Raw genomic sequence first — 15854 nt, forward strand, 5'->3', positions numbered from 1 at the left:
TATTCTTTTTCTTCAGAAAAGAGAGATTTTTGAGAGAGGGAGAATGAAAAAGAGAGAAACATCTTTGCCTAAACGATTTGCAAGCATCTGTGCTTTAAGCTACTTTTTATGAACACTCCTTAGTAAATGACTCAAGGTAAAAAAGCAGAAAAGCATCCAATGTTAGGAAATTGCAATCCAATACCATGTAATTTAAACCTGCAGTTGCTTCTCTTGTACTAAATGACATACAGATGGGTAGCTTAGTTCTCTCAACTTTGGGAACACAATTGGTCTTTTTGTATGAATGAACATATATTAACAAAAATATTTTGGGCAGAATTGTTTAATTCTAATTGCACAGATTTTAATTATCTATGCCATTGGAAAGAATAATTTTAACCAAGATATTTTATCCTGTTAAGTTTGCAGTGAATGAAGTTTTTTTTTGATAAAAGTAACAGAACCCTTCCAACAAATAAGTAATAAGTGAAAATGATAACTTTGAAGAAGTCTATGGGGAATAGAGCAGAAACTCACCTATTACAAACAACTGATTATTTAAGAAAGGGTGGTTTTGCATTTCAGCTGTTGAAAGGATAAACATTTCTTGGGGAAACATTTGTATCTGCCCCTTAGATGACAGTAAAATATAAATAGTAGATATGGGTAAAGTTTGGTATAATGTGGGGACCAGTGAAATGAGTGACCAACCTGCTGTATGTGTTCTGCTAGCTGTGCCTGTGGGTTTCTCCAGGCCAGGGAAGGGCCATGGTTCTTCATGGAAGGTCAACAGAGGTGCTCTTTCAGAGCCCACAAGTCCGCTCCAAGGCCTAGCTTTCTATTTGGCTCTGGTTTGCTCTTTTCCTGCCTCCGTAATTTCTTGTAGAGAATCAACCACTCCATCTTGGGGGCTCTGATTCTGGAAACTGATATCCTTTTTCAGTTCCACAATCAGAGTAACTGGTTAGTTATTTTTTTCCCCTGGTTTGATTTCAATGATCCCATATACTGTGACGTTAAGGACCTTGAAAAGTAAAAGAAGTAGAAAATCTTTCCACTCCTGAATCATATTTCTTTATATTTTAAAAGAATTTGAATTTAATATTCAGGAAACTAAGTATGCTTTCTTTAAGTAATGTCAAAATGTAGGACCTTTTGCAAGCTTCCTTTCCACTGTGATGGATGGCAAAGAAAAGCCATTTTGCTGCAGTGAATAATGACTGCCCTGTCCTGAAGTTATATTTCTTTTCAGTCATTTGTGCAGGTAAAATAAAATGGCACATATAAACAGGTGTTGTCTGAACATTTTACTGCAGTCTGTATAGGTTGAAATAAAAGCTGCCATTGTCATTAGAATCACATTAAAATTATTTCACCATCCCAATGCACTTAATCAGTGAAGTTTTCTTAGACTTTGCAAAAAGATAATGTAGGTCTCCAAACAAAGTCATATTTCCTTTTCTTTTTTCTTTATTTTTCTCCTTCCCTGTGTTTCTCACTCTTTCCTTGGAAGTTCTTGAATCTTCACTAGTGCAAATGCCTATCCTGTAGTTGATTGGAGATTTTTGTGCTGCTGTTTAACATAGTTAGGTACGGCCTTTCAAAAGACATTTATCTTTAAGAACTCTACAAACTGAGGGAAACATCCAATGGAATCACAGAGAGCAGCATTTCCTAGTTGTAGGAAAACATATCTTTAGGGTTCCAAGAAAAATAAATAGGATGTAGTTAAATCGTCTAAATGGAAATTGAATGATGGCTTCAAACTATTCTACCAAATTGCAGTATTTTTGAGTGAAGGGTTATGATATAACTTAATATGCCCATCATCTTCTATACATGGTATAAATGTTTGTAAATAAGCTTATGCTTTTATATCCATTTGGGAAAAAATGTTTTAGGGTACTGGAAGACAAAAAGTTTGTATCACCATCATGGGGACTGTTCAGTGAGTTTTTGGAAACACATGCAAGAAGCCTTGGCTATAGCACATTGCCACTGCTCCAGTGGAATCACCTGGATTTTAAGAAACATTCTTTTTGAACTTAGAGAAATAATCAGCTGCAGTTCAGGTAAGCTTTTCTAGTGCATTAGGGACTAGTCTGGTCATTGACAAGTGACTGCAGAAGCTGTGCTGTGGCGGCCAGCCAAAGCAATTATTTGGGATTCAAACTAAAAAGCCTCCTTCTCCCATATCCTCTTTCTTTCCAGGGTCATGTAGGGATAAAAAGAACTGTAAGGTGGTCTTTTCCCAGCAGGAACTGAGGAAGCGGCTAACACCCCTGCAGTACCATGTCACTCAGGAGAAAGGGACCGAAAGGTAAGGTGAGCTGTAATAAAAAGTCATTAAGTGAGAGCTAGTTTTCTTCATCCCTTCCCTTTGAATCCTCTTCTTTGCCAATTAATTTAAAGATTTCTAACTTAATGGCTGAACTCTACAAATTAATATCCCCCAAAATGGTATTGTTTAGGTTAAGACCAAGCTTTATTTGTTCTTTCCCCCATTTTATGAACACTATCTTATGTAAAGTTACAAGGCTTTTGGCAAGGGCCTGTTTTTAGTTTACTACAAAATGTGTGGAAGTAATAGCGATTTAGGTACATTTTTGGGGAAGACATCACAGTAAGCAAAACCATGAGGGACATGGAGCTATGCCAGGATGCTGAAATTTTGAAGGTGGCCATTGTAAGTATAGACGTTTTGGCTGCAAAAAGAAGGTAGCATAATTTAGTTCCTTTCTACCCCACTCCAATTTCTTTTTGAAGCACATGTGGAGAAAGTATTTATTGGCTCATTTGTGGTTGGAATGTCAAAAATTTTCAATAACTGCCCTCACATGGCTTTGGTCCTTGGAAGTTCGCCCTAAGTCTTGAAAAAAGAGTTTGTTCATTTCCAAGACTGTGTTTTAGTGAATAAAGTCTCTCAGCTGATTCCAGCTCAAAGGTAGCTTGCCAAGGTCCAACGATTTTGTTGTCTAATTTATACCGTGGAGCTTGGCATAAGGCTGTAACTTACCTCTGATCCAAATTTATTAATGATGTAACTTCTTGTTTTCATTCATGAACTGAAAGAGCTCTTTACCACACATGGGGTCCTTGTTAATGGGCGACACTCTCTTCCTGTCACTTTTTCTGCTGTCGACTGGATTTACCAAATGTTGACTCTCTGACAAAGTCCACTCTCACCAGCCAGTGAGTGAGCAGTGAACTTCAGTCTCAGCTCAGGAGGACTCTACCGTCCTGTTGTGTACATGACTAGCAAAATGATTTAATGCACACAAACAACCAGAGATTAGGTCATTCTTAAAAATTCTGTTTATAAAAAAATTGGACCTCATAAAGAGGGTGAAAGGATAATAAAAACAAGCTGCAGAGCACATAGACTTTTTGTTGGGCTAGCACAGCTGATTTGTATTAGCTGAATGACCTCCTAGCCTTTAAGATTGTTAACTTAGAAAAATATTCCCTTAAAGCTGCAATATTCCTTTTCAAACCAAAAAATAGGACTCCTTCCACTTGAAGTCTTGGACCCTTCTGCACTTTCTGGTACACTCTTGGATACTGTAGAGTAGCAGAAATCTTATGTAATAATGCTCTTTCTATGAATCTAAACAACAGGATTTTTTTAAGAAATAGGAATTTTTTTCCTCTAAGCATTACATAACTAGATGGCTTGATTTTTTTCTATTTAACCTGCACTATTTGGAGAAGTTTTATGCACATTTTATTATACAGATTTGAAATATATTAGTAATGTTCAGATTTCCATATGGTTGGTCTGTTCTCATTTTAGGACAAAAAAAAAAAAACCTTGATAGATTTACTAGAGAAATATATTTAAAGAAAATATATTGTTTAAAAAAATGCTAACTTTATTTAATTTTCTTAATCTGTTTATTGTTTATCAGTGCCTTTGAAGGAGAATACACACATCACAAAGATCCTGGAATATATAAATGTGTTGTTTGTGGAACTCCATTGTTCAAGTAAGTATGTTGAAAACCTGTAGGTGTGGATATATCACAGATGGCAGCAAAATACTCATTGCGTGTTCATCTCAGAGTTTTTCCATTACTGAGTTTTCTTACCTCTGTCTTTTTTCGATTTCTGCTTATCATCCCCACCTCCCAATAGAAGTTACTATTGACTTTCATGGTTAATTACCAGTGTGACAGACTGGCTGATTTCTCACTGTTTGGATCTTAAAGTACCTGACATGAACTTGTTCATCTCAGTAACCATGGTGCTTAGCTATGAAAGAGATTGACAAGCATAAAGATGTTTATGTGTTTATTGATTTTCTATCTGCAGGTGATGAACCTGAATTTATTTATTGGCTCATTATGAAAGTTCTTCATATGCATCCTTCAGATCTAATAATATCCACCAAGTAGATTATTTGTACTTCTCCAGTGAAGGGAAATAGCTACATTGAAAGTACTATGGAAGGTATACAAGATACTTATGCATAGATAGAATAATTATGTACCATGGAGTTAACAGTTTTTGCATTACCTTAAAATCTTCATTTTAAAAATCGTGACAGTTTACTACACATAGAGTTTTTGACCAAAACAGTTAATTCAGATAGTCTGTTCTGGAGATTATAGATTTTATTCAAGAAAGAATAGTCTTTACCAAAATTTGTCTAGTTAGAAAAGATCCTGGAAGCCCTGTTCTACCCATGAGATTGTTGGTTTGGGGAAATAAAAAGACAGAAACCTTAATTGAGAGTAAATGTCATTTATCCAAAACAGAGTTACAAAGTTTCTTAGGGGAAATACATAAACAAAAATCTGATACTCGTAACATGTAAAACATACTTTATATCTCTCTATAAATGTTTCCATTTTAAAACACTAGCATTTACAGATTGTCCAAAAGTAACATGAAACAGTAGTTTTTTTGAAAATGTTTTTAAGAGCTTAAAACTTTTCTTAAATTGCAGAAACCTTATTGCACATTAGTGCTGGTTGAGAATCTGTTCTGACTTCTTATATATTCTTCATGTAAAAAAAACGACCCTTCAGATTGTCACCCTTTTCCTCTCAGAAAACACATAATTCAACACCTTTAGCTTTTGTCATAATAGTTAATATAACACTTGAGATGGTTACTGAGCCATGTTAAACTTGTTAATATCCCAAATGGTAAAAATTGGCCACATTGCCTTTTCCTTTTGTTTAAGATTCTCCATCTCTATATCCTTCTCATGTGATTCACTATAGTACAGGATCTAAGGGGAACTTACTGTTTTAAATAAGAAACAGAACCACTGTAAATGAAGGATTTAATCCATGTGAGATTTGAGTCACAAATCCTAAAAGCAAGACTCTTATCCAAACATAGGTATGGTGGGAGTCGGGTTTCACATTAGAAATGACACTGCCTCTATTTTCTCTAACAATCTTGTAGCTCTTTCAGCTTTGATTTTCAAAATTTTAAGGAATATGGTTTGATATATTTTATTCTACCTTTAAAAAATTGTTTGTTACTCCTTACTTGGTTTCTTGTCTACTTTGCTTAAAAAGAATCCCCTACTCTGTCCTCCATCAGAGAATGCAGCAGCTCAATGGCCCAGTGCAGCTGTCTTCCTATTGAGGAATGTATGCCCTGGATGTCCACAAAGGCTTCCCAGGGGGCCACAGTACATGGGCAGCGAATTGATTTTCTGATCCTTGACTTCTCTGTGTACGTTTTCCTGAAACTGATATGTCTGAAAGAGTCTGTGATCGACCACTTCTTCCTTTCCATCTTCTCTGTCATGATTGCCATTCTCCCACTTCATTAACAATGTCATACCTTTTACTCACTTCAAATCTTACTATGACTTAATGTCCCATGGCACAGTTGCCAGGGCATTATGCAAAAAGACAGTTAAGGAATGAATTATTTCTGAAGAAGAGGAAAGCGAGACAAAAAAGCTTTTGGTTAAAAACAAAAAATTGAGGATTGCGTTTTTGGCCTACTGGTTAAGCTTGGGATGCCTACATCCCATATTGGAGTTCTTGAGTTCAAGTCCTGGCTCTGCTCCCAGTTCCAACTTCTTACTGATGCATATTTTCTAAGTCAGCGGGTCATGGCTCAGGTGAAGTGCTGGATTGTGTTCCCAGCTCCAGACTTTGAGCTGGGCCAATTCCAGTTGCAGCAGGTGTTTGGAGAGCCAGCCAGTGAATGGGAGATCTCTGTCCATCTGTATCTCTGCTTTTCAAATAAGATACATTAATGGAAAGCATTTTAGTTGAATTGGTATTTTATCTTGGCAAGGCTTCTTGCACAGATCAGTCCACCTCCCTGTCTGTCTGCTTTTCTGTCTTTCCATCTGTTGCCCATCCATCCATTTTCTACCAGCCTACTTAAGTGAGAAAATTGCCATGAGAATGTGTATCAGTAAGTTTGTTTGAATGAAAATTTGAAAATCTTTTTATTTTTTGGCAGAAGGAATAATTATGATTTGGTTAATTGATTTGACATTGAGGACTGGCTTTGCAATTTACTTTACATGGTTGACTTCTCCATTCATTAATTTTTTTGTTCTAAATATGTGGCTCTAAAGTTTTGACAAAATATGGTTAAAACATATTGTATGTACAATATATGAAACACCAGGAAATTCAACTTTTGTAATTATTTAATTATCCGATAAGAAATTTTAGCTATTAATTTGAGAAAGTATGTATGGGTCAGCACCCAATCAGGATATAGAAGCTACACAGTGATTTGAACAGAAAAGTTTAATATAAAGAATTATGAAGTATAACAGAGGATGGTAATGAGGGATTGGCTAGTAAGAAGTAAAGAGAAATTCTAATACAGGAATTGCAGGTATAAGCAATCCTGATTTCTAGTACTGAGCGAGAGAGAGAGAGAGAGAGAGAGAGAACAACAACAAAAAAGCCTCTCTCTACTCTCCACATTCCTTCCCCTGAGGCGGAGATTTAGTCCTTGTTGGAGAAGGCATGGCTGTAGCTAGCAGCTAGCAGATGGCAGGGGAGTTACTATGGTATCCTGATAGTCCAAGTTGCTGAAATGTAGTGTCTGGAACTTCCTGGAAATCTGCACTCTAGGGTATGGGGAAAGGACAATGTCTAGTTCCTGCACTACAAAACCACCTGTGATGAGTGCCAGGGAATGCTGCTGGCCACTTGCTGATGCTGATGGTTGCATGTTGAAAGCAGCACCTGACTGTGTGGGATCCTAGCTCTGGAGAATTTGCTCATGCTGCAGCAGCTTGGTAGTTGGTAGCAAGTGCATGCTAACAGAGCTGGGTGCAGGAGAAACTACTTGTTCTGCAGAAGTCAAGGGCTAGAAAAACTGAGTACACTTATGGAGCTGGGTGCAAGAGAAGCTGTGCACACTGCAAGAGCCTGAAGGTGGAGAAACTGTGCTGTGAGAAGCTGCATGCGTTGGGGGGAGCCTGTGGAGCAAGCATACTGAGACAAGGAGAGACCTTTTTCTCCTGCAGTCTCCCTCCCATGCCTTCTAATGGCAAAGTTTAACATGCTGACCAACAATGAAAAAAAAAATACTGAAAGGGCCCAGATCTATTTTAGCAAAGCAGGTTAAGAATATGGTTTTATAGACAAAAGGCAACAAATTGATAACTAACACAAAGCCTGTTTTTAATTTTTTTTTCAAAGTTCTATTAGTGGTTCATGGGTGTAAGTTTGAAAACCACTCAGTAGTGAATTAATAATATCTGTATCAGGACCCCCAAGATAGTTTGTTTCTCAGTTTGAATATAAAGTATATATGTTTGTGTGCTTGTGTGTGTGCATATACCGGGTTCTGTTTGTTAGGGAGAAGTAAGAGAAGAAAATTACTGAGTAGAAGAATTGCATGATAAGTAACAGTGGGATGGAAACAAGAAAAAAAAAAGTTGTTGAATTTGCAAATCATTAGAGGGGCCTGTGTTGTGGCCCAGCAGGTTGTGCAGCGTGCAATATTGACCCTGGCATCCCATATGAGTGCTGGTTCAAGTCCTGCTTGCTCTGCTTCCCATGCTGCTCACTGCTCATGTGCCTGGAAAAGCAGCAGAGGATGGCCTGAGTATGGGGACCCCTAACACCCATGTAGGAGACTAGGGTGAACTTCCAGGTGCCTGGCTTCAGCCTGGCCCAGCCCAGGCCATTGCAGCCATTTGAAGAGTGAACCAGAAGATGTAATCTCTCTCTCTCTATTCCTCTCTCTCGGTAACTCTACCTTTCAAACAAATAAATCTTCAAAAAAATTAAAATGAAAACAAAGCTGACTTTTTTTAAAAAGTTCATAAGAAAGGCGAAGTTGTTTTCCCAACTTCCATTTCTCTTTCTTTACAGTACATACTTATAGTATGTGTACACTCTCTGTATGCTTATTGTATGTGTATACTGTGCATTTGTGCATGCACATATATATGTAATCCTCTTCATTTACTTGACTGATGTGTGTGTATTATACTTCTTTACAAAAAAGACCATTCAATTATTCTCATTGCATTTTCAAGCTTGTACTCTAAATACATTCCCTCTTTGAACACTATGCTGCTTTCTTACTTCTTGCCAAATACAAGAACCTTATTCACAGCCGTCTTACAAACCAAATGTGTAATTTATTCCATGGTTCATGTTTTCTTCACATTCACAAATTTAACCAAGCTAGATTTTTTCTCATATAGCACTATTGACTTTCAGTTAGTAAATTAACTGACAGAAGCAAGAATGTTCTCTCCTCTGGTTATTTGGTCATTTAAAATTTCATAAAGTGAATTTATTGCATATCAGATAAACCAGAGAAGGCACTGGTGAAATAATTTAATTCAGAATGTACTTTTGATCACTTACATTTTGCTTTAGCTGACACTTTGCCAGGTGTTATGGAACAAATAAGTTTATGAAATATTTTTTCTTCATAGTACTCAGGATTTTGTTGGCATAACAAGGGAAATATAGGAAACAATTACAAAAGACAGAAAAATGTTAGCATCTGTTTTCCTATGTCTGTTGAAATGCTGTTATGTATAATAGGAAGATATTTGATTTCTTCATGTTGGGCAAGATTTTATGAAGGAGACAAAATCAAACTTTACTAGGCAGCGAGAATGGTTCAGGTTTTCCCAGGTGGGTGGTGCCTAATAGAGAATGCCATTTGCAAAGAAGAATTACAGATAAGGTCAGAAGTGGATTTTTCAAAGAAATATGAGTTTGATCCAATAGGAGTGGAGAGGTAGGGTATGTAGGGGGATATTGGGGAATATGACTAAGGCATTATAGGGGACTAATTATGGAGGTCCTTGAATATGAGAGAGGACATTTAAATTCCTATTTGAAATGTTTTAAGTCTCTGGAATCTTTTCCTCTGGGAAGTCCTATCTGACCTTCCCTAGTGAACTTCGGTGTCTCTCCTTGCTGTCACTTTGTTATCATTCCCACCATTTCAATTTCTACCTTATTTTGAATTACCTGTTTATGTGCCTGTCTGCCCTCTGGTAAGTGAATTTCAAAATTGCAAGGCCATGCCTAAGTTATTTTTATATCTCTATCTGTTAACCTAAAATAATTACCACATATTTATTTGCTTATCACATACAGTCTGAACTTTGTTGGATAGATTGTGGAGAATTTTTGAATAAAATAATAGCTATATACAAGTAGATTTCTGGGAGTGAAAGAGAAAGAAATGGTTGTGTGACAGCCTCAGTGGGAACTCTTCCTTGTTAGCTGATAAATCTAAATGTTATTCATGTATAGTCAGCTCCTGATAATTTTGTTTGAAACTTCGGAGAACCATATAGGATATTTTATATTCAGCACGCCTTCTGCTGGATAGCTCATTTTATATAGATTTACTAATGATAATAATAGTAATAATACTAAAATAATAACTAACATTTATATAGCACTTATGATATGTCAGGGATGATTTTAAGTCTTTTATACAAGGGATCCTCAGAAAGTTCATAAGAAAATTATTCATGGGTTTCAAATTTTTTTGTACAAGAATAAAATTATCCTTTTTTTTAAAAAAAGATTTATTTATTTATTTGAAAGTCAGAGTTACATTGAGAGAAGGAGAGGGAGGGAGGGAGGGGGAGAGAGAGAGAAAAAGAGAAAGAGGTGAGCGGTTCACTCCCCAGTTGGCCGGAGCTGCACCAATCCGAAGCCAGGAGCCAGGAGCTTCTTCCGGGTCTCCAATGCAGGTGTAGGGGCCCAAGGACTTGGGACATCTTCAGCATTTTCCCAGGCCATAGCAGAGAGCTGATTCAAAAATGGAGCAGCTGGGACTTGAACCGGCACCCATAACTGCTACGCTGCAGTGCCAGCCCCAAGTAAAATTATCCTTTAATTCCATTTTCTTTAACTTTTAAAGCAATTAATGAGTTAATTAATTAATTTGATAAACAGAGTTCCCGTCCACTGGTTCACTTCCCAAATGCTCTCATTGGTGGAGCTTAGCCAAGGCTGAAACTGTGAGCCAGAAACTCATTACAGGTCTCCCAGATAGGTGATGGGGACCTGAGTACTCGAGCCATCACTTGCTGCCTCCTAGGGTGAGCATTAAGAGGAAGCTGGGATCAGAGATGGAGCTAGGATTTGAATCCTGGTACTTCAATGTTGGATTCAGTGTTCCAATTAGCATCTTAACAGCTAGACCAATCCCCTGCCCCCTCCATGAACTTTCTGAGGTATCTTCTATGTATGTACTCATTTAATCTTTGCAGTAATACATTTTGCAAAAAAAGAGAGGAGAAATAACTTGTGAAGAACACACAGCTAATATACAAATAGATTTGGAGAAGTAACACTCACAATTTTAAAAAAGAAGAATTATAGTAGACCAAAGTTTTAATATATAATTTATTTGGCCCTCGAGCCTGGTTAGTTTGCTTAGTTACAATTGAACAAATGGAATGCACACACATGTGCATATACACACACATCTCAGTTCTTTGAAAAAAATCTGTCACAGTACTAAAGTACTTAGGTTAAACATTAAAGACAACTTCATTCTAAGAGGGGCTGAACCAGAAGTAACTGGATTCATCATGGCAAATCAAGGAAGACTCATCTTAGGCTGGTGGTTAACCTGAGGGCAGTCCCTTGATCCTGGCAAGATGTAGCCAATGTTTGGAAAGCTCTCTGGCCATTCAGTATCTGGAAGATAGTACAGCAGCTAGATTTTTGGGCAGATGTGTAGTAATTGAAACTGGGAAGTCCTTTGCTTTTCACTTACTGATTTACCAACACATTTTCTAAAGTAGCTGTATTCCAAATTTTCACTAATAACTTCTGAGAAGAGTGAAGCCAACCGATGTGAACCATACTAAATATCCTTCCTTCTGTTTGGAAATTTCTTTGTACTTTCATCAAACAATCAGAACAGGCAATGGCTAAAAGCAACTGGTGGAACCTGCTGAATATATGCCCAGATGTGTAACCTCAAATTCATCATCTGTAAAATGGAAAATAAAACCAAACAGGTGGAAAAACTAAATGTGGAAAAATGTCTAGTGTATGCTAAGTATTCGACAAATGTTAAATTCAAGTGGCCTGAGCAAGTTTTGGGAACATACACTATCACTACAGCCTAAAATGCCCTTCCACTGTGAGAAAGTTCAGGCTGTATTAGAGAGAGTCTGTCTGTTAACAGTAGATGTTAGTGTGATGAGTCACCACTCCAGCTGGGTTGCTGCTTTTCTGATGGAGCCCTGCTGCACAGCTATTCACACATGCTACATTTCACATGAGCCTCCGGTGCAATTTTATTCTAGGCTACCAGAAAATTTCAGCCGTTTTTCAGCTCTTTAATAACATAAGCCCTTTCACTGAGGAAATTCCATCTAATGCCACACTCAATTTGCTCAGCTATGCTACTCCATGTAAGCTGTCCCACTCACTAAAGGTGACGTTCACTATGAACTTTTCCCCCTCGGATAGGCTTTGTGTGTGTGTGTGTGTTTTTGTGGGAAGATATAGAGCAAGGTGAAAAGATGGTTTTCCGTTCTTCCCCCTATACAAATCCCATTGCCTTAACCCTTTTAAATGCTATCCATATATTATTTACTGATAAACTCTTTTAGTCACTATGGAATTCTTCTGTTAGGGAGAGTAACATAAACTAACTTCATGCTTTGTTTTTATGCAAATATGAAAATTGCTTAAAATTCCAACAAATGTTTCTTGACCTTTAACAGAGTGCACTTAATTCGAATTTCAGAATTTTGAATTGCCCTTCACTGGTCTAATTCAAAATGTTTAAATAAATAAATTAACTCTGTTAAAGAAAGAAGCTTTCCAGTATAATGAAACTGTTATGAAATAAATTGAATTTCTGAGTGGTAACTTACTCAAACTTTTGTTATGTCTAGATAAATCATATATTATTCTGAAGAGAATATTAGATTGACTTTGCTCATACCATTCACCCTTCTTACTTTTTCGCTACATACAGTGATTTACAGGAAATGTAACACAGGGTGTTACTGTTTTGTCTTCATCTTATCTGAAAACTCTGGGCAAGACCACAGCTGGATTGGGAAAAAAAGCACTTCCTTGAGCTGCTAGCAAAAGATGGGGAGCAAAAATCCCTGTTGGCAAAAGATAGGGAGCAAAAAGCCCTGTTGATGCATGACCTATTAAACCAGTGGGGGAAAAAAGAAAGAAAATACATCATAAAAGCATAGCATAGGGGCCAGCACTATGGAGTAGTAGGTAAAGCTGCAGCCTGTAGTTCTGCTTTCTCATATGGGTGCCGGTTCAAGAGCTGGCTGCTCCTCTTCTGATCCAGCTCCCTGCTATGGCCTGGGAAAGCAGTAGAAGATAGCCCAAGACCTTGGGCCCCTGCACCTGTGTGGGAGACCGGAAGAAGCTCCTGGCTCCTGGCTTCGGATCAGCACAGCTCCAGCCATTGCGGCCAGTTGGGGAGTGAACCAGCAGATGGAAGACCTCTTTCTCTCTCTCTCGGCCTCTGCCTCTCTATAACTCTGCCTCTCAAATAAATAAATAAATCTTAAAAAAAAAAAAAAAGCATAGCATGGTAAAAGGTAAGAACAGCTTCATTTGAGAAACTGGAAAATATAGCAAAGTATAATTGAAAGACTACATTTGTCTAAAACTGTATGCACATATGTAATAGAATACAAACCATATCTGCACAAAAAATTTCTGGATATCTGAAGATCTGTAAGGGTATATTTCTCTCTCTCATATATATATATATATATATATATATATATATATATATATATATGGGTATATATGATTGAGGGAGATAAAAGTAGAGGAAGAGCAATCTTGCCTTGTATTGCCTAACTCATAGTCTTATTTTCTTAATTTTCCAAATGTAGAGAGAAATGGATTAGATTTTCCTCAATGAATTAGAATGGGTTGTTAGAATAATCTGGGATACATGGTAGGCTAAGGCTTTCACTGTATTTCAATTAAATTAATTTTGCTTGAGAAAACATGAAACAAAATTAGTATAATTTATATTTATTATTCTAGTTCACAGAATTAAATATTACTTAAAGGTAATTTATAAAAAATAGTGTATGAATTTTAATAAATACTTAGGAGGTAATCCACAAAGCTAAAACACATTATTTGAAGCATTTAGAACCCATGATAAAATATATTTCAATCATTCAATAGAAACAAACTATTGTGGATGCGATGGATCATTGGATGAAATAATACATTATGAAACATGTAGTAAGGCTGAAATCAAAAGCAAATTGTACTGTAATCCACTCATTTTTTTTTCCCTAAGAGTTGCTGTTCTTATAAATGAGGAACTTTGAGGTGTTTTTTTTTTTTGCAAATTGGTTGATGAGAATTGCATAAATTTTAACCCAGATATTTTATCCTAGATATGTCTTATACATGGATTGACCACTCATCACATAACATTGACAAAGAAAGGTGCAGAAGCCATTTGGAGCATCAGTTGGAAAATAAGTGTTACAAAGTTCCAGCACAAATTTACTGCATATCCATTAGCAAATTATTTAAGTATTTTGACTCATTTTTCTCATTTATAAAATGGTGAAAATAACAACTCCTTTTAAATCATAGCTTTATTGCATCAAAGGAAAGAATTGCAGAAATATGCTATTAAAGATCTAAAGATTCAGTGTGGAGTTTGTAAACACAGCAGCTTTAAATTTTTGGGGGTAAACTATGAGCAGCATGTAAATCTAATTTTTTAAAAAAATCTCAGTACAATTTTCTTTTGATTTCAGCCTTACTACATGTTTCGTAGTGTATCATTTCATCCGATGATCCATCTCATCCTCAATAGTTTGTTTCTATTGAATGATTGCAAGATATTTTATCATGGGTAACTGAGTTTTAATGTCTTAGTCTTTTGTGAATCTCTCCCAGCAAAGCTATAAACTTCTTGAGAAGATAGGCCATAATCTTAATTGCTTAACTATTTCTTACATAATCTAGTTATTATTTAAGAATATGAGCAAAATTCAGGGTTGGGCATTGTGGCACAGTTAAGCCACTGCTTGTGATGCCTGCATCCCATTCTGTATTGCAGAGCTGATTTGAGTCCTAGCTGCTTTTTAAAAAAGATTTATTTATTTATTTGGAAGACAGAGTTACAGGGAGGGAGAGGCAGGGGCAAGAGAGAGAGAGAGCGAGCAAGCGAGCGAGCGAGCTTCCTTCTGCTGGTTCACTCCCCAGATGGCTGCAACAGCCATGACTGAGGCTGAAGCCAGGATCCAGGAGCTTCATCTGGGTCTCCCATGTGGATATAGGGGCACAAGTACTTGACATATCATCTGCTGCCTTTCACAGGTATATTAGCAGGGAGCTGGATCAGAGGTGGAGCAGCGAGGACTTGAACGGGCACCTATAAGGGATGCCAGCACAGCAGGTTGCAGCTTTACCCACTAGGCCGCAACACTGGCCCCTGCTCCGCTTCTGATTCCTCTTTCTGTGAATGCATTCTGGAAGACAACAGATGACTGCTCAAGAGCTTGGACCCGTGTACCCACATGGGAGAACTGAGTGGAGTTCTGGCTGCCTGGCTTTGGGCTGGTCCAGCCCTGGCCACTGCAGCCATTTGGGAAGTGAACCAGCAGATGGAAGATTGTCTCTCTCTCTCTCTTTCCCTCCCTTGCCTCCTCTCTCATGCATATTTTCTGTTGCTTTGCCCTTCAACTACATGAAATAAATAATTTTTAAAAGAATTAGGGGCCTCCGCAGTGATGTAGTGGGTAAAAGCCGCAGCCTGCAGTGCCGGCATCCCATATGGACGCCAGTTCTAGTCCTGGCTGCTCCACTTCTGATCCAGCTCTGTGCTATGGCCTGTGAAAGCAGTAGAGGACAGCCCAAGTCCTTGGGCCCCTGAACCTGTGTGGGAGACCTGGAAGAAGCTCCTGGCTCCTAGCTTTGGATCAACGCAGCGCAAGCAATTACAACCAATTGGGGAGTGAACCAGCGGAATGGAAGATCTCTCTCTCGCTCTGCCTCTCCTTCTCTCTCTGTGTAACTCTTTCAAATAAATAAATAAATGATTTTTTAAAAAAAGAATAAGAGAAAAATGACTCAAATTGATACCAGCATGGTGGAAGTAAAAATAGATACCTAGTTACAGATACCCTACTTCATTTTCCAAATTTTTTTGTAAACCATTCATAGAACTTACTTTCAATGTAAACACTTTTCAACAATAGCATTACTTACAACTGCAAAGATACAGCTGTCCCGACTAAGGGAGAGAGAACAATGTCTATGGCTGGGACATTTTACAAAAAAAACTCAATAGTGCAAAGAGTGACAAAAAAATAGTGTCAGCTGCCCAAACCTATATTAAAAGAAAATTACATAGTTGGACATTTTTATTATTAAATATCAGAATAAAAAGATTAAAAATAACTGGAG

General features: G+C 37.4%; 1 protein-coding gene across 7 annotated transcripts in view; it reads left to right on the forward strand.

The window, feature by feature from the left end:
• Positions 1 to 15854, forward strand: part of MSRB3 (methionine sulfoxide reductase B3) — a 216905-nt gene that overhangs the window by 53084 nt on the left and 147967 nt on the right. For 6 of the 7 annotated variants that reach the window (XR_007919714.3, XR_016216840.1, XR_016216841.1 and 3 more), the window contains 2 exons: positions 2194 to 2302; positions 3891 to 3968. Coding sequence is in view for 4 of the 7 variants with exons in the window: in XM_008256743.5 (XP_008254965.3) it covers positions 2194 to 2302; positions 3891 to 3968 (187 nt within the window). In the remaining 3 variants the exon portion in view is untranslated. Of the gene's footprint in view, positions 1 to 2193; positions 2303 to 3890; positions 3969 to 4293; positions 4710 to 15854 lie in introns of those variants that run through there. The other variant, XM_089308621.1, reaches the window with a different exon arrangement.

Source organism: Oryctolagus cuniculus, chromosome 11 (genome assembly GCF_051225735.1).
Source record: "Oryctolagus cuniculus isolate XC-2025 breed Fujian yellow rabbit chromosome 11, ASM5122573v1, whole genome shotgun sequence".
NCBI classification, from domain to species: Eukaryota; Metazoa; Chordata; class Mammalia; order Lagomorpha; family Leporidae; genus Oryctolagus; species Oryctolagus cuniculus.